This window comes from Netta rufina (assembly GCF_964035555.1).
Source record: "Netta rufina genome assembly, chromosome: 3".
NCBI classification, from domain to species: Eukaryota; Metazoa; Chordata; class Aves; order Anseriformes; family Anatidae; genus Netta; species Netta rufina.
Window position 1 is genome coordinate 51,735,169 of NC_140125.1, and position 19,066 is coordinate 51,754,234.

Genomic DNA, 19,066 nt, shown 5'->3' on the forward strand with positions numbered 1-19,066 from the left:
GGTATGATTGGCTTTCGGGCAGCAAGCACACATTGCTGACTCAGGTTGAGCTTCTCATCAACCAATACCCCAAAGTCCCTTACATCAGGGCCGCTTTCAATCCATTCTCCACCCGGCCTCTATTTGTGTTTGAGGTTGCCCCAGCCTAGATACAGGACCTTGCACTTGGCCTTGTTGAATTTCATGAGGTTCACACTTGCCCACCTCTCAAGCCTGCCTAGGTCCCTCTGGATGGCATTCCTTCCCTTCTGAGTTTCTTCAAACTCAGTCTGTGGTAGTAGGAAATAGGACTTCCAAAGCTAGACAGAGTAACTGTTTTTTTTCCCTTTCTGGCTGATTTTTCTGGGGGGTGGGCGTGACTGAATGCTGAAATTTAGATTTGGCATCATGAATATCAACCTCTGGAATGGGACTCAGACTGAGTAGCTTGTGAAATATTAGTGGCCATTTCAATTGTGATATACACCTCAAAACTGAAAAAAAAAAAAAAGCATTTTTTTTTTTTTCCTCGTAACAGTGAACAGAGTGGTTTGAAACCCACACTTTTCTGTCCCTCACTGTTTATGTCTTCATGCTTTAAACGCTTTCACAGAGCTTCTGATTAACTGTTGCACAGGACACCTGACAGTCACACAATAGCCACAGTGGACAGTCCCAGGGGCAGGCAGTTTGGGTGAAGGACATTGGGCCACATCCTGAAATCTGCAGTAGAGGCACACAGGAGAGATGCACTGGTAACACACAGTGCTACTTTGTACTCAGCAGGATAAAAAAGGAAAGTAGGTGGAAAATACTGGATTCTGACAATAAAAAAGTAGCATGCACTGCTTTTTTTTTTTTTTTTTTTTTTATTAACATTGCCTTCTGCAGTACTGCCCATTTATTCATATAGCATCTTTATGCACAGTTTCCAGACATTTTTTTCTATTTGTTTCTTTTTCACAGTAAAAAGGAATTTAATTAGAGACTGAAAAAAGGCCTTAGGTCTCTGATAATCCTCCTCCCACTGCTGCTGATCAGGCTGCATGGCCCCCCTGGGGCACTTTTCGGCACAGCCAGCCAGGATGGCAGGGGTGCCCTCAGAGACCAGAGGACTCCTTTTTGCTTTCTTGACTTTACTGAAAGTGGAGCAAAGCTCCTGTATGATATCCAACACATATGAACTTTTATCTCTGATTCCAGTGCCTTTTCTTCACATTTGGTTCAGAACAAAAACTTATCAGAGAGATTTAATAATTTGAGGAAGTTGAAGAAAGAACAAAAAACATTTGAGGCTAGGAAGAGAGAAAGAAACATTAGGTGACAATCCATGTTCCAATTTAGGGGAACTTTTCCATCAGCTGCACTCAAAGATCTTGAAATACACTTTCTTTTGCCTTTGCAGAATTTCTCTGCTTTGCCTTCAGAGTGTGGCACTTTTCCAAGGCAAACTTGGAGGGGAGAGAAAATAAATCACTTGTAATGTTTGGCTGGTAGGAGTCCAACCACTAGAGAAGCTACCTCCTTTCTAGAAAATCTTGTAAAAAATGTCCTGATTTACTTAATCTTTTTGACTCAGTAATGTTTTTGCCTGAGTCTAGAGTTTTCAAGCCATAAACATTGTGACAAATAATGAAGTAATCATGCAATTAGGACTCAGTAACTTATGCTGTAAGAGTGACCTCTTGCTTGTTTTTCCCCCACATAAAAATAAATAATGTGCCTTTTTCTTCTCTTTGGTGCTAATTGCTGGCTTGAATTATGTGAAATTCTGCAAGCTTGGTCTCCTGGTTTTACCTTTACCTTTACCTTTTTGTTATCTACATGTAGACTGTGTCCTGCTATGAGGTAGTAAGGGGGCACACTGTACATTTTACTAGCTGCACTGAGCATGTGGACAAGTGAGGAGTGGCTGAGCTGTGGTTTCTTTCCCTCTCCAAATCTCAAGACAATCTAGTGGGGCAGGATGCAGAAATGGGCAATTTGTAGCCTTTGAACTCTTGTGCACTTCCACAACATTCAAAGGCAGCTGTCAGGCCTAGGCCATGCCACGTGGTTATCCCTAGGGTTGTGCTGGTAAGAAGGGATCCAGGCAACCCACAGGCTGAAGGAGGAAGTTACCCAGCAGGTGCTGCTGGCTTCAGCCTACAGGAAGGATGGTCTCTGAGGTTCAGTCTCATGCCCACCGCCATTTCATAAAGGGACTCATAAACCATTGCTGCCTCCTTCCCATGAACTGCTCCCTGTGCCTTCTCCTGCTCTCTGATCTCATTCTGCATATGAGATACAATATGCATACTATGTATGTATCTTATGCTGCTTGGCTGCAAGAGGATTTTGGTCAGTGGTAGGTAAGTCCAGAAATTTTGTCCAGTTCTACTGCAAGGCCTTGGCAAATGGTGAAACAAAGAAGAAATCTTGGCTCAAAGGAGCCGTGTAGTGCTGTATTCAGGTGTGGCAACTCCCAGTCCAGGTAGAAAGGAATGTGTTGATCACTCACTAAGAGTGCTGCCAGATGTCCCTATCTTAAATTATTTCCTGTAATAAAGGCACGGGTCTTGTGTTCTGCGTGAAAATCACTCAGTACGTGGGTTTTCCTGTATTTCCATGGAGAGCTGCTATTTTTTTTCCAGATGCCTGCAGCCCAGCCACTTAAACCATGCATATGCTCAGTTTGGTGGCTAGGGACCAAAGACTCCCACATGACCAATGCGTAGTCACTCTACATTTGTTTGATGAGGACTGTGACAGAACTTGCTACTTCATATCTTGTCTGTTTTCCATTTAGGACTCCCAGTCACATCCATGCCAGGTGCCTCATAAAAGCCCTTGGTTGGTGTGTTGTGCATTCTGATGCTCTTCTCAATGCTTTGCGCAAGAGCCTCCTAACACGGAACTTTTTTTTTTTTTTTTTTTTTTTTCTGTCTGGAGTGCAGGATGCAGAGACACTTTTGAGTGAAAGAAGGACATTTCTCTTAGTAGTCTGTCATATTTTTCATGCTGAAAGTGCTTCATCTATCTGATTTTCACAGCAGCCGTGCTGCTGTTTCGATTCTGTCCAGATACAGATAGATCTGAGATGCCAGAGTAATATATTTCCCTAAAGACATGTCCAGTGTGTGAAAACTAAGCAATGGCTGACATGTTTGCACTTAAATTAGATCATAATACCACTATTCTTAGGGGACCCTAATAGGAATGGGAGAATGACACTAAATCAATGGACTTCTAGTTAAAAGAACTAACTAAAACTCAAATGTTAAGCAAAATTGACTTTTGTTTAAACCTGTTAAAATAGATGTTCCATGGAATAATGTTTTCAAGAAAGTGTTTTATCTTCAGATTTTGAGGAATGTCTCTAAATGAATAAACAGAGAAGTAAAATTGAAAGCCATTGTCTATAATAATATTAATAATAAAGAGTAAAAAAGAAAGAAAGAAAAAAAGAAAGAACATTATCACATCCCTACACAGTATGAGAATAGCGTGTGGTTTTCTTTTTAGTTTGTTCAACCTTATCAAGTATTCTTGATAGAGTATTCAATTCTCTTCCAACACAATATATTCCTCACTTTATGCTTAATTTCAATTACTCTTCTAGGTGTACAATCCGTACATGTTCAGATCTCCTGCAAAACACCCAGGATCCTGGTTTAGTTTCCTTTCCACTGACGTTAATTCTTTCATTCTACCTTCACAGGATAGCCTAAATAAGGCAAAGAGATTCAGTCATAAAAAGATCACACTAGAAGCTATGCCCAAAAAGCTTTCCAGAGGGACAAGACTAAATCCTCTTCATTTCAGATGAGTTAATGAGGGCTTGGCATGAAGTCAGTCAGACTGCTCATTACAAGTCTGTATCGCTGTGCTTTCTTCTTTCCCACTCGGTCTGAATTTTAGATATGCCATTACATTCCTCTTGAATTGCTTGTTTCCGGGGGTGCTGGCCTGCCTTTGCCTAGTTACTTTTTCAAAACAAGTTTCCTGTTTCTGGATAATAAAGCTTTTTTTGCCTCTTTTCAGTGATGGTTGGGCAGACAGAGATGAAGTCATTGAAGGCTATGAACCTGAAGCAAATGGAGGCATCACTATCAAACTGCAATCTCCAGAGGTCTTGTCTTTTGATGACTACTATCTGAAGCTGCGTCTGGACACCAACACCCGCAACCCCTGGTTTCCTGAGTTCTGGCAACACAGATTTCAGTGTCGCATCCCAGGACACCCACTAGAGAATCCCAACTTCCAGAAGAACTGCACAGGTAACCTGTCAATTGTTTTCCTATTTGAATCTGTGGTCAGGCAAAAATTTGTCTTTGCTTTGTTTGTTTTTAAATAACCGGTGAAAAGTAACAGTTCTAAACTGTGCAGATATGAATTTGAACTCTGGTACGAATATGTCTGGCACAGCCTCCTCTCAATATAGATCTGCTCTGTCATAGAGCAAATTGTTCCCCTTTCAGGTTTTAGAGCTATGTTGAGACTGAGAGGAGTGTAATATGGCTACCTGGTCACGACTGAGATAAAATAAGTAACAGTTACATTCTAACAAAAATCGGAACAAATATAAACCTTTAGTTTGTAATTTGTAAATATTTCATTTCTAGTCAAAAAGGTACATTTTGATAGTAAGGAAGTTACCCATGATAAACAAAAATAATGAAGTCTGGCTTCCCCTGGATTTTTGTCCTGTTCTTTCCATCTCCATCCCCTTTATGTGATGACATTAATCTCCATCGGTCTTCATGTGCTCCCTGAGCTGACTGCCCACAGTATTTCTAGTTCTTCCCTTCTCCATCAGTGGCACTTTTTAACAACACCTTCCACATTACCTTTAGTTTCCCCTCAGTTCTCTTATTACAGTTGAGTCATATCAAAAATATTGTGGCTGACTCAAAATTGGTCTGACATGCTGACTGGCTGGCACATCTGGGTGCTTAGAGGCTAGTGGTAAGGCATACTGGCTAAATAATTATTGAGTTTGCACTGATATTTTTTCCCTTAAAGGAGTAATTAATTTCATATTATACCAAAATGTTCCTTCATGTTATATATATTTAATTGTTTTTGAGACTGCTTCACTTCAGACAAAGAAGCTAATATAGTCCAACAAGGGCAGAAGTTGCAAAGGGGAGACTGAATGATGGACACACAATGCAAATACATGGCCTTCTTTCTTAAGAAATTACTTCTAAAATTGCTTTGTTTTGGTCATTCCATTAACAAAAATAAGTTTCAAACTGATATCCTACAAAAATGTCTATTTTTTGAGGAATCTCAGTGGCTGTTGTAAGCACAGGTAGTTTTGCAGCTTCTGGTTATAAAACTATGAACTTTAGTCAGAACCAGCGTGGTCATTTTTCATCCATTTCATCAAAGGCAAATACCAGGTGCCAAGTTCAAACTGGACTAAAAGGGGTACTTCTTCACAGAACATGCAAATGAGTTGTTAGACATGGGTTGCTATAGACTCTAAATTTGTACTGGAGACAAAAAGCAGTTAAATAAATTCATGAAAAAACAAACAAACAAAACCAATAAGGGCTGTTTTATGAAAAACAAACAAATGAATAAGGGTTGTTTTATGGGAGAAAAAACAACAATAACACACCAATCTGTCTGAGGACATGTCAGGGCTGAAGGCAGTGGACATTGGAGAGGTTGCTGCAGAGGTATCATATGCCTGCCCTAGTGTTTTGTCCTTCTCAAGGCAACAGGTATCAGAGGCCGGAATGGTTACATTTGGGTAACACTACAGAAATACAAAAGGATTGGTAAACTCTGACAGTTAATAGTCATAATTCAGGCACTCAAAAATCTTTCCAGGCTCTGGGCAGCCTGCTGTAGTGGTTGGCAACCCTGCCGAGAGCAGGGGGGTTGAAACTAGATGATCTTTAGGGTCTTTTTCAACCCAGGCCATTCTATGACCCTGATTCCCTCCTCTAAGAAGCTGTAAGTTTTTGCGTGAAACTTCAAAAGGTGATACTTAGGCTTTTCTGAAAAGCATTCAGTTCAATTGGGGATGAACCACTGATAACCCTCAGGCTTATCACATAGAACAGAGAAATTCATAAAAGTCTCAGATCACAAAAGGGAAACACTACAAGGCATCTATTCTTAATAACAGTATATCTATAAAACCAAGAGACATGCATGTCCCCAGCGAGTATGGGATCAATACAATGTTTTTTTTTGTATTTTTATTTAACTGCTCAGAGCTGACTGGTGACTGTCTGGTACCACCAGTTTTCTACGCACATACCTTTGCCTAACCTTTCTGCAGAGTTGAGCGCTACTCCAAATACTAGCAGCTCCAATGGTTGCTGATGAAGCCTTAATCTCCAAGGTCTACTATGACAGCACCAAGAAACTGCCTTCTGTACCTATCACAGGTTTGGAGACAGGCCTCTTCACAAGTTCTCTGGAAAAAAAAAAAAAAAAAAAAAAAAAAAAAAAGTCTCAATCGCCTCTTCTGTCCTTCAAAAAGAAGTCTCCATGCACAGATTTGAAGGAGAGAATCCATATTGCTCAATAAATAATAAACAGTAGAATTTGAAATCCATTAAAAGTACCAACAGACTAAGTTCTGACTTCCTTGTTGTACTACAAATTAAAGTCCTACTCCATCACCCCAGGAAAGTTATCAATATTGAACACTAGTATCGAGCTCCTCAACTCCATTATATTTGAGAGCTTTCGTTCTCATCTCACAGTATGCCATCAGTATTCCTTTAACAAATTACATAGGGTCCTGCATTATGGAAAAAGCTGAGTCCCCTGTACTCCCAGAACTCCATGTACATTATTAGCATACATCGTGATTATGTCTGGTCCTGATCTGTTCTGTATTCCAGAAGTGCACTGGTAGTCATTACTGAGAACACAGCACACCTGCACTTTTGTATAAACAGGAATTGATTCAAAGGTAGTAGATTCATCTTCAGGCACTGGAGAGTTATCACGTCAGGAAGCTACCTAGTGTAAAAGAAAACCAAGGGCAAAAGTTACTTTTGTTGTCTAAGAGATCATAGTGTATTTGTAGCTACCCATCAGTGGGATCCCTAGGAGCAACCACAAACAAAAAAATGAGATGAGAGTGTTTTTCTCCAACTACCTTATTCAAAAAGATTCAAAACCCTTGGATCTATACAATTTGAAAATATAATTATGAAGTTTGTGGTTGAACGTCTTCAATTACTGCTTGCCCAGTATAATTTTCTCATATACAACCTAATCACTTTATTGGGTAATTTATTCAGAATTGCCACTGAAATGTGGAGTTCAATTTCTAACATTTATGGATAGGCAAGGACTTCAAGCAATTACAGCTGCTGCATTTGCAAGTTCTCACACACCATTACTGACAAGTCAGCACTAGCTTGGGATTGCAGGCTTTCTAGGAAGCAAGGAAAAAGAAGTTCCTAGAAATCGCCCTTCCCTGATGACAGGAATTACTACTTGAATTCTCTCACTCAGTCCCTGAGAAAACTGATGTTCTCCTTCAGGAATTCTCATGTTGCAATTAACTCTGTACATGCAATTTCTTTTTTTAAGGAAAAAAAAAAAAGTCTATGTGGGCTAAGAATTACTGGAAGGAAGCAAATCCAAATGCCTTCTATTTATGAAGTCTGAGGGCTGACTAAAAATTGACCATATTTTCAAAATATTTTATCTGGATATACTAGTACTATGTAGTAGTAGCAGCACAAGTTCTTGGGAAGAGAAGACAACCTGCTCCTTTGGATCATTCCTTTCTTTCGTATAATAATAATAAAAAAAAAAAAAAAAGAAAAAAGAAAACAACCAGCAAAAACAACACACTACTTTTCCCATTTGGGTGGCAGCCAAATGAGTGGGGGCTATTTTTGACTCATTCTTTGTTAATGTTATAGCCAAATGCCTCTCATAAGTGTCTACCTGTCTGTCTCTCTCTTTCTCATGGCTATAGAAGATACTCTTCTCAACACAACTAGATTCAAGCCTAGAATATTTCTTGTAAATAGTAAAGAGATTTTTGTATGATCTTCTCTTGTAGATTCTTTGATTTCTAGAAGGCCAAAACCACTTCCAGTACCAAGTTACTTTTCTTCAACTGTTTATGCCACTAATGTATTTTCACTGTTTTCCATTTAGTAACTACATTCTTCAGGAAACCAAGCATGTCCTGCATCTTTGTACGGACCACTGACTCAATGGGAGGTTTAGAACTTCACAACATTCTTCATACCCTTTAGATGAAAAGTCAGAACAGAGTAGTCCATTTTAACATGAACAGTAAAAAGCTGCTTCTGAATTTGAGATGCTAAGAAGCTACCTAGCTCAGGATGGACCTGACACTGAGTTCCCTTAATGCTCAACCTCAGGCATTGCTCCAAGCAGCAGTCACAACTTGCCTCAGTTCATCAAACGCAGCCATTTCAACATTTTGAAGGTTGTATGCTGACAATGAGATTAGGTGATAGACTGTACCTATCAAGTGACAAACACCCTTCCAACAGATCTTTAGGATGTTTTCTGCTCTCTGATCTGGTAGAAATAACCTGAATAGAAGTCCTTTCCTCCCCACAAAACTACAGTGACAAATGTTTCTCTGCTGGACTTGGAGAGCCCACATAGACTAGAGTTAAATGCAATTCTCACATACATGGAAAGGATGTAGAACTCACTACAGTTCAAACACTTGTGTGGAGGTCTAACTGCTGATTTACAAAATGCCTGCTCACCTCTTGGCAGATAATACAATGGCTGCCATTTGTGTGAACTGGGTGGGATGAGTACTCCTCTGCACCACAGGAGACAGTTATGAAATTGGTTATGGAACTGATGCAAACATCAGATTATGCTCACAGCAGTTCATCTGCTGGGACAACAAAATACATTGGCAGGCAATCAGCACAGACATTTTTCGACAGAGTGAAGTGGAACAAAGTGGGCAATTCATGATTCATTCATTGATTCAATTGATCTTTGAGGAGAAGGATTATTTGTCTGTGAACCTATTTGTGGCAGACAAGAACAAGAAATGTAGATTTTTTTTTATTCCAGAGGAGATTGCAGGCCAAGTTCCCTTGGATGATTACTCATACCTTGGACATGCCAAAAGGATTGCTTTATCTGCTAATTCTTGTCTGGGTACAAGAGAAAGACAAGCAATCAGATTGAGTGCAGCCAAAGTCACAGAATTACATAATCACTCAGGCTGGAAGGTAGCTCAGGAACTTCAGAACTTGTCTTCATCATGAACTTTTTCTCAAGACCAATTTTAGTTTTGATTATTTTATATGAGATGGCATGGAGCCCTCATTTTCTCATATCAGTTAGCAAAACACTTTGGGCTATGTACTTGATTGTTTCTATCCTTTGCAGAAAGCATTAATGCTTTTCTACTGAGAGCTGATGTGAGTAGTTTTCAGAACGTCTAAGGCTATGTTGTGTACTGGGCAAATTAAATCCAGCAGATGTTATTAGAACTCATTCTGCTGTGTCAGAGGTGTCCATAGGTGCTTCTCTGAGAAAATTCCTTTAATCCTATAAAGCTCTCTCACACAGTACCTCATATAGCAATAGAATCAAGCTATTGACATATCATAACTTCTTCAAGATCTATTGTACTTTATGTATCCTGACTCACCCTTCCTAACCACTGCTTTGGATTTCTATCATACTTTTATACTCTGGAGTAGAGAAGCAGCTGAAGTTCTTTTTTTATGTTCTCAGTATAAGGCAGGAGATCTAAGCTTCATCGCACAGAAGGGGTCAAAACTCTCTGATCTCAATCTCTTGGGCACCTATAATGAAGCATATTAAGTACAACTTATCTGAAAGAACTATGGCTGCTACACTTTTTAGTCAAGGCTTTTTTAAAGCAGATAAGACAGGAGAGCTGGAGGCTTATATTATTTCCCAGACAAAGTAACAGATGGCTTTTAAGGTTTAAAGAGGAGGAAGTTTAATAATGTCCATATATGTGATAAATCATAGGCATAATTAAGAGAAGACATTACCTGAAGTCAGGTTTTTGTTCATTTGCTCCCAGCTTATTTTTTGAAGAAAGTAGCTTCATTTATCCAATATTGTATATTTCTAAAAATTTTAACCAGGCTGTCAATCAAAATAGAATCACAATATCTATTTTTCTTTGTTTGGAATCCATAAAAAAATGAGATCATCATCAAATAAAGGAAAAGAATAGTATATGTATGCCCCTGTAACAGTACAGAAGACAGTTAACAGAACATATTTGTACTATAGTGGGATATCACAAAAGTTTTCTCACTCTAATATTTACATGTACATTTCCCATTGTGGATTTTAACAGTCAAAGTTCCCACTTCTGGGATTAAAACAGTCCTCAGGTAGGCTTGTGACATTCAGCCTTCTCCATTACATGAGTAAACTGATGGAGCTGCAAAGGAACAGGACATATGAATCATGCTCCCTGGTGCCTCCTCTGTGCTCGTCTGCTGTGCCTGAAGAGTGACAGGGGCACTCCTGGCTGCTCAGACTGTCACAGATGCTTTGAACTTGTATCTGCAGTGTCGGGAGGACAAAAGGGCGCAATTAAAATTAATTGACTTTTTCCTAGAAATCAATTTTTTTGTGCAGTTCACACATCAGACCAATTACCCTAGATATAAGCATTTAACCAAATCTGTAAATAAACCTGATGAAATAATAACAGTAACTGATCAGAAAACAAGGCCAGCTGCCTTCTGTCAGCCCTCCTGGTATTTTATTAGATTGTTTCTTCCCTTTTCTCATTTACCTGGAGGTGGAAAGTTGTTAAACTCAGCTAGCAGTTTTACAGGTTTTCATTACTGGCATTCATTACTCCATAAATACTGGTGCAAAGGAGATACAGCAGGATCTAATGTGTAGGTGTGCACCCATCCACTCACACGTCTGGATGCAGCCCAGAGAGACTCTTTGTGCACAAGGATATTTGCTGAAAAATAGGCAATAGAATTCTTAAAATGAACAAGGTCCTCTTAATAGATCTTGGGTGAACTGTGGTGTAAAGAACAATAAATTATGATCTGGAGTATTAAAACGTGAACCATAAAAATTACAAGTCTTCCTACTAGAATAAACTATACTCATATCCATAAGGAGAATAATCTGATGGAAGGTGCATGCTCCAAAGAGTAGGGCTGCCAGAACAACCTGCTGCTTTTCCACTCATACTGGGAGGACCTGGGAAGTGAAGAACTCTGCCAGTGTGGAACTAGGGAAAAATAATGAAAACAGCTTCTTGAGCTAGGCTGGGCTACTGACTGAGCCAGAGAGGGCTACTGCAGCACAGCAAGGTGTGAGATGATGATTTCCAGAGGTATCTTTCAGCTTGGATTTTTATGATTTGTATAGTAGAAAGTAACTTTGGAGGAACCTGCAAGTTCAAACCTTTAATTTAGTTCTTGGTTCAAACTTAGCTTTACAGGGACAGAAACTTAGGGCTATTCCCTTCAAAGCAAAAGTACTCTATGCAGCATGCTATGCAGTGTGTCGTCTACTTTCTGAAAAAGCCAGTTTGTTCTGCCTGTTTTTCCAGGCTTATTTTGTCTAGGAGTTCACATCACAAGGACCAGTTTTCTTATGAAATGCCAGGTACTTTAGTAATTTGGGTTTGGCTGGGCTAGATAGACCTTTTTTTGCTGCATTGTCATATCTGACTACACTGAGGAAAAAAGGAGGTGCACTAAAATAAATGCTTTTGAAATTCTTTCAGATCTGAAAGACCAGCTTCTGTTTTTTTTTTTTTAAATGCATGAATAAAGATTAGGCCCACTTATTTTGTCTTCTGATTTGCTTAGCTCTAGTTCGCTACTAATCAGTGCTGCATTGTCCTTGTGCAGACGTCACTCAGAAGCTTCTAATCTTAGCTTTGCTTTAAAATGAATTTTTTTCTGTGATACGGTACTTAAACACAACTCTGGGCATATGTCCAGTCAGCTTGTTAAGGGCAAAATATAGTGGATCTTTGCGATCTGTGCATGTGTGACTAATGCACTGCATATTGCAAGAGTTGCAAGGAAATATCTGGATATCTCTACCAGGCATTTGAAACCCACCCTTAATTTAAAAAGAAAACTGTGAGTGTGCTCTGCTAAATTATAATATGATCCAGCTAGGTTCTGGTTAGGGTAGCTGAGGCCACTTTTTTCATCCCCAGTGCCAGAGCAGCTGCAGCAGCTGCCTGTGATCGCAGGAAACAAGAGCAGTCTCTGAGAGCAACTGTGGCTGCAGGGCTGCAGCCTTGTCTGGGTGGGCAGCAGTTACTTAGCACATGTGAAGTCCACACATCAGCATGCAACACTGTGGTCCTAGGAAGCCAGTCCCACAAACAAGAGGTTTCTTGTGTGAGGAAACAGTGTATTTAAAATAAAATAAAAAAATAATCAGTAAATGCGGGGAATTTAGTGATACACATTGGTGTTCACATTAATTTATTCATGGTAAGTTAATGATGGTGTTCTTAATACCACCTTAATGTTAAGAACAGAAATGAGGAAAAAGTGTTTTTTTTTTCTTCATGGTAATAATAAAAGAAAAAAGAAAACCACTAGTACTGGCTAATGAGAGATATGCTGTGGGAAAGGGGCAGAAAGTACAATGGAAAGGGCTCAGGGGTTGAGATAAGGACAGGGAGATCACTCAACAATTATTGTGACAGGCAAAATGGACACAGCAGAGGGAAATTAATATAATTTATTACTATCAAGCTAGAGCAGTGAGAAACAAAAAACAACCAGAAACACTGTCGCCCATCTTTGAGCCGCCATACTTGAGCGGCACAGGAGAATGGGGAATGGGGGCTGTGATCAGTCCCTAACACTGATAAATATTAGGTACCTCTCCTGACTGTTCTTCAGACTCACACAGAACCACTGGAATTTAAATTAGGAAAAGATCTGTTAGGCCAGCCACTCTGTGCCTGCCAGCCACAGAGTCTCCTACCATGTATGAAGTACTTCGCCCAATGTTAACATGTATTATTGACCCACACCTTTGACAGTCTGAGGATCTCACGCCCATATACTGACAACTGGAAACTAAAACTTAGTTATTTACAGGTCTAGATCAATGAACTCAGAATAGTTTGTGCAATTTTTTTTTTCTGTTTTGCCATCTCCATGTCAGATTGGAGCAGAGATCTTCAGAGAGAATAGGTTAAAGAATAACATGTATTTCATTATTTCATCATATTTTTCTACCCTAATGTAAAGACTGTGATTAGTAGTTTGTGTGTTGTACTGGTGTAGAATGTTTAACATATAATGATACTGGATTCTTGTTTACTTCTTTGCCCTGTTCAGTGGTAATATCTTCTATGCTTTATATGAAAGTTGCTTGTTTTCTGCTCTGAGTCTGCATTTTCTGATGAACATGCTCAAAATTAGGTTCCTGAAGTGCACACTCTGAGACCTAGATAAATTGGCCTGATTTTGAAGGCACTGATCTCCCGTAATTCCCATTGAAATCAACAGCAACTAGAGAAGTTCAGGTATTAATCACATCAATTAATTAGTTGCCTGAGTATGTATTCAGGTTCCTAATTTAAGTATCCAGGATGGTTAATGTTCTGAAAGCTGCAGCACAATTACTGAGTTTTGTCTTCCTCTTGCAGATAAAGTCTCAGGCTTTGTATGAATAGCATGACACTTGAAATTTAATCAGTCCTGTTTCCTGTCCTTTTCGATTGCTCCTTCTCTGTATGCTATAATAGGATATCTGTAAGGGCATCTGACTCAACAATTTCATTTATTAATGATGAAAATCATGATTGATCTAGCCAAATAACATCAAAATCTGCAAATATTTCTTTAGATTTCTAAATGACTTTGATTTTGTGTGCTCATTCCTGCCTCCTGTAAGAGTAGCAGCAAGTCATTATCTGCTAGACTTGTTCCAAATAGCAGACCTGTTAAGAATAGTAGTTCTAAATATGTCTTTAATGGAGTATGCAAGTAAGGCAGCAAGGTTACATAGTTACATAGTTACCTGAGGGAGAGGGGAAAACTGAAGGTTGTTTTTCCTTTTTTTTTTTTTTTTTTTTTTTTTTAAATCGTTTCTCCACAGGTCATTTAGAAAATGTTCTCTGTAGAATCCTGCCTGTGTCAGGATCCAGGATGGCAATAGAGGAAGAAGTTAGCTGAGCAATTTGTAAAGAAATCAAGAAAAGCAGATGCATTCAAGGTCTCTGTGATAATAACTAATCGTATTAAAATGGTGCCTGAGGCTTTGAGAGCATCTTGAGGGCATTCGTGGAACCCTGCAGAGTCTGAAAAAGGGGCTCAGAGACAGGTTATGGTTGGACTGGGAATGACAGAAGCAACTATAGAATATGCAGTAGGAGTAACAAATTGAATTGCTGTCAAGAAACAGGACATAAGAAAATAAAAGACTTGAAACAAAACAAACAAACAAACAAAAAGCAGTCAAAGAATGTCTTGGGATGGGGGGACTGGGATGCCTGATCAGAGTATGGTCTGTTTTGGATCAGATGGGGTAAATGGCCTCCTTTCCATTCATACTGTTTGTGAATCTTCCATTAAAACAATTGTTATTGCATATGTAATATAAAATCATAGGTTGAGCTTGCCTGCTCAAATATCTTTGTCAGCATTAAATTTTAGTCAGTTAGTGAAATAATAAGATGGATTTCAGATGCTATAGCTGGATTTGAAATCAGTGTCTTTGCTGATTACATGTACAAACCATTCAATCAAGGAACAACAACAACAAAAATCTGCTTGCATATATTATTCCTGCTTATAAGATGAAATATTCATTTTTAATTAAAATAGGAGCTGAGAAATAATGACTTGCTGCAGAAGTTAAATAATAATCTTGAATAAATAATAGAACATGCTGTGGTCATTTTGCAGGCAGTTTGTATGCAGTCCAGCTTTTAAGAAAAACAAATTAATCATAATAATTATTTGTCAAGCTCTCATAATAATTACTGTCTGTCTCTAAGAAAGGCACTGGAATCACTTCAGTTTATCTCCTATGTTGCCTATTTCTCTAATAAACACGTCAATTAGTGTTATTAACAAGCACGGTGTTAATGTCCTAACTATCTGCATTAGAGCAGATTTTTTTTTAAGCCTAAACTCCTTCTAACTTGATGAATTCCCCAAGATCAGAATTGAAAGTAGAGTTTTATTGATTTCTAGTTTTAAGGCTTGAATCTGATCATTCATTCCATTTGGGTTTTGACTGTAGGTACTAATAAGCCACTATAATTTCATGCCAGATTTCTGGACAATTCCATGAGTCTTCCAGTAGTTGATCACAGTATTTTATTTGGTGATGAATGACCAGAAGGTAGAAGGGCCACATATAGATGTTTTTCTAACCATTGAGTAGGTTAAGTATCTACAGATCACTCTGTTCATGATAGAATTAATTCCAATCATCATCATTAGAAAATGCATAAAAATGAAAGTTCATTATTTTATATGCATTGTAGCAGTTGTATGTATTGTCTCAGTTTGGCTGCCACGAAACAGGTAGCACATAAATACAAAGTAATATTTCTTTTCAAACCATTTGAACTGATGCTAAAAAATCTGACTTGTGTTTACCTGGGAGTCCAAGATACAGAAATTGATTTATCTCAAATAAATACAAGTATTTTCTTCTGTTGTTTTCCAGTCTATTAATTCCAAAGTACTAGAATTAAGATAATAGCCTAAATGGGGTAATCAATAACCTTAAAAATTAACCTTCTTGTCAATTTTTGGTAATGTTCCTTCACTACTGGACATTATGTGAATTAAATTTCTCAAGCTGATTGCCTCGCAAGAACGCACTCAGAGGTCATGAGCATGGATCCTTTTTATTTGAGGGGGGCTGGGGGGGGCTAAGGGAGCCTGTTTTTCTTTTTCCTTTCACTGAGCTATAGTCTGCACATCTATCAGTCTGTTTCATTAAGAAAAACCAGTCATCACTGCAGAGCTATTTCATGATGGTCGTTCTACTAAAAGCTAGGAACAAAGAGAAGCAGTGCAAAGATTTCCTGTTAGGTCTTTGACAGCTTATAGGAGTGGATATGTACAGTCGTGTCAGAAGAGGTTTCAAACACTGCCTTGCAGATGTGTTTAGAGGAGAAAGAATAGCAAGTCATCCTCATATGGCCATATACCCTAATTTTTTTCTTCAGTAAAATTCTTAACATCAACAGAATTTTAGCCCAGAAGGAAGAAACAGAGAGGCTTTGGGCCATACTGTCATCCCCAGCAGAAGCTTTATTAGGCTGTTGAGCTTCTCTCAAGCCATCTGGTGTAAGGATTTATCTCCAGACCTGTATTTAACACCACGTGCCATATTCATTAACTTGTAGAGAAAGTTCTATTTTTTATTTTTTATTTTTTATTATTTTTTATTTTTTATTTTGTGTGTGTGTGTGACCAGGTTCTTTTAGCTCTTACTGGTAGCAACAACCTTGCCATGGGCAGCCCTCTCCTGGTGTGGCTGCTATGCAGGCAGCTCTGCTGTTAGCATGGCCCTTAGGTAGCACACTATATTTCCTTTTGAGCCCTCTCTTTTCTGCTAGCCAACACAAGAGAGGGGGCAGGCAATGCAGATTTATGGAGAAAGGGAAAAGGATCTTTTTCTCCACTGCAGGCCTGTTTTTCACTCCCCTGCCTCCCTCTCCAGTGATGCAGTGCTGGCACAGTCATGCTGCTAGCTGCTCAGAGGTCTCCAGCTTCCCCCTAGCCTCTCCCAAAGCCAAAGAAAGGCTGTAGTGCTGCACATCATCTGGAAGTGTCAGTGAATGTATAATATCTCACCCAGGCATGCTTGCCTGCTCACCCGAGCACTGTCACGTACAGACATCAGGCATGGCTCTACTTCCTCTTTGCGTGAAGCTGCAGCCAGCCTTTGGGAAATGACAGTCTCATCTTCTGCCTAGCTTGTGTGGGTCAGTAAAGAGGAGATGTAAAAGGAAAGTTCTCTCTGCTCTCTTGGGCACAGGCACGTTGGAACACGGGTTTGTCATCTCCCACAGTGTGAGCATGAGTTATGTGCATTGTCACTTGGTGTTTACATCTTAAATCTGCTTTTCCTGGAGTGATATGGCTGTGTGAGAGTCTGGATGTCCATAGAGAGAGGCAGAAAAGGCAGGGAGGGGAAGGGAGCTTCAGGCTCCTGTGCCTGCTTAGCAAAGTTTGCAGACTGTGGAAGACAAATGCAGTTAGGAGATCTGTTTCCTTTTGTTTTGCTCCTAAGTTGTGTTGTGTATGGGCTGGACCTGTGAGTTCAGCATCATCTCAGGGCTGGCAGCACTGCTCAGTCCCCTGCCCAGAGCCTAGTGACTCTGAGACTCTCCTGCATCTGATTAATGAGTGAGTCAGCAGCTTGTGCAGACATTTCCCCTCATAACATTTCAGCTTCACTGTGGCACTGTTGTATTAGTGTATGCCAGCTTCATTCTAGAGTCTTTGACACTAAGCTCTTAAAGCCCTGATGTACTTACATAACGTGATATGGAGAACCAAGAAAGTAAATTTAATTAAAAATTTCCCTACTGCTTCTAACACACAGGGAGAGACAAAAGGAAGACACGTCTTTTTGAACACTGAAGGATAATGTGGCATCCTCACAAAAACAGGCAGGGAAGCTGAAGACAACAATGGTGTATAGTGTGTCTAAAAATGGGACTGACCTTTTAAAGTTTAAGTGTTAGACATCTAAACCAAAGAGGAACCTGCACCTCTTGATGGCTGAATTCTTATTTTGGTTTCCTTTAGTGACTGAGTTGATATCCGTGAAAGATACATAGGTGAAAGTAAGGAAAAAGAGACCCTCATATATTCACCAGATCAGCTTTATTCCAGGAGAAGAAAAAAGTTATTAGTTATTTGTCTAACTTTGCTGCTGCAGTCAGCATCCAGTTAATGCCTTGGCCTTTGAATTGTTTTCACTTCTCTGTAGTTTCATCTAAAACTAGTAATATACCAATCCCAATTAAAAGGCAACATTCACCAGGTGTAGCAGTAGTATGCGGGAGACCTGTAGGTTTCCTTGTGCTCAGAAAGAAAATAGCAGGGTATCTCAACTGGTAACTAATCGTATCCTAGCTTTTCAGGGAAAGAAAAAATACATCAAATATAATTGCATGAACAGAATCTCTTTGCTTGGGGAAATACGAAACATTTGAAGAATGGAAGAGAAACCCTTCTGATTTAATGACAGCCTGAAAATGAAGTCTGCAACCCTGTGAACTCCATTTATTGCTTCACTAGTACTGTAAAATTTCCAATGTTTATTGGTGTGTTTTCAAATCAAACCCTCACATTGTAAGATATTCCCCCTCTTTTACCTGGTGAAAGCTTCCTGTACTCTTGTCAAATGGCAGAGCCACTTGCTATTCTATTGAGAGCACTGCAGTGTTTTGTATAGATTGGTGACAGGAGGCAGTTAGGGAAAGATCCATTTTCTTAAATAATACTTCCTTCCTGACCCTTACCTGACAAGTAGTAGAGTTTCATCCAGTCAAACAAATAGTTTACATTACAATGGGAATCAATTACCTGTTTTATCTTGTGTCTTTTTGATAGCTCTTCTACCATCCTTCCTGTGTGTCCTATCAGGCAGGACCCTCTCATCTCTCTGTATTTAGCTACTTCTAGAACTTGCCTCCCTGCTGCAAACACATGGACATCAACGTGGGAAGTGACCATTACACATATGGTCTGCTTTTGTTTGAAAACAATAGAAGAGCTGCTTTCTGGGGCAGAAACCATACTTGAAACAATAATTTACTCTGATAGGATTATCTGTTTTAGGTTAAATGAAACATTTATAATGGTCCGTGGCAAATTTTACAGTCTATCATTCTGTCTCATGAAAATTGCAAGTAATATTTAAATTCACATTGAAAAAAAGCCTTTTATTTTCTTATCCTATTTTTGGTTGGTGAAACAAACAAACAAAATCAGTTTTCCACAAATTTCCAGCAGTTGCATTAGCTTTACATAGAGCCACCAAGGTCATTGAGATAGTCCATTACAATAATCTAAGCAAAGCCTGCAGCCCTGATCCACAATTACCTGTTCTGATAACTCACTAACACTTACTGGCC

The 19,066-nt window shown here is 39.2% G+C and overlaps 1 protein-coding gene across 2 annotated transcripts in view; it reads left to right on the forward strand.

Annotated features, from left to right (window-relative positions):
* GRM1 (glutamate metabotropic receptor 1) overlaps positions 1 to 19,066 on the forward strand; it is a gene marked incomplete at both ends in the record, with an annotated part of 182,295 nt that overhangs the window by 115,397 nt on the left and 47,832 nt on the right. For both annotated transcript variants that reach the window (XM_084283902.1, XM_084283903.1), the window contains one exon: positions 4,003 to 4,238. In XM_084283902.1, the coding sequence (XP_084140028.1) occupies positions 4,003 to 4,238 (236 nt within the window). The remainder of the gene's footprint in view (positions 1 to 4,002; positions 4,239 to 19,066) is intronic.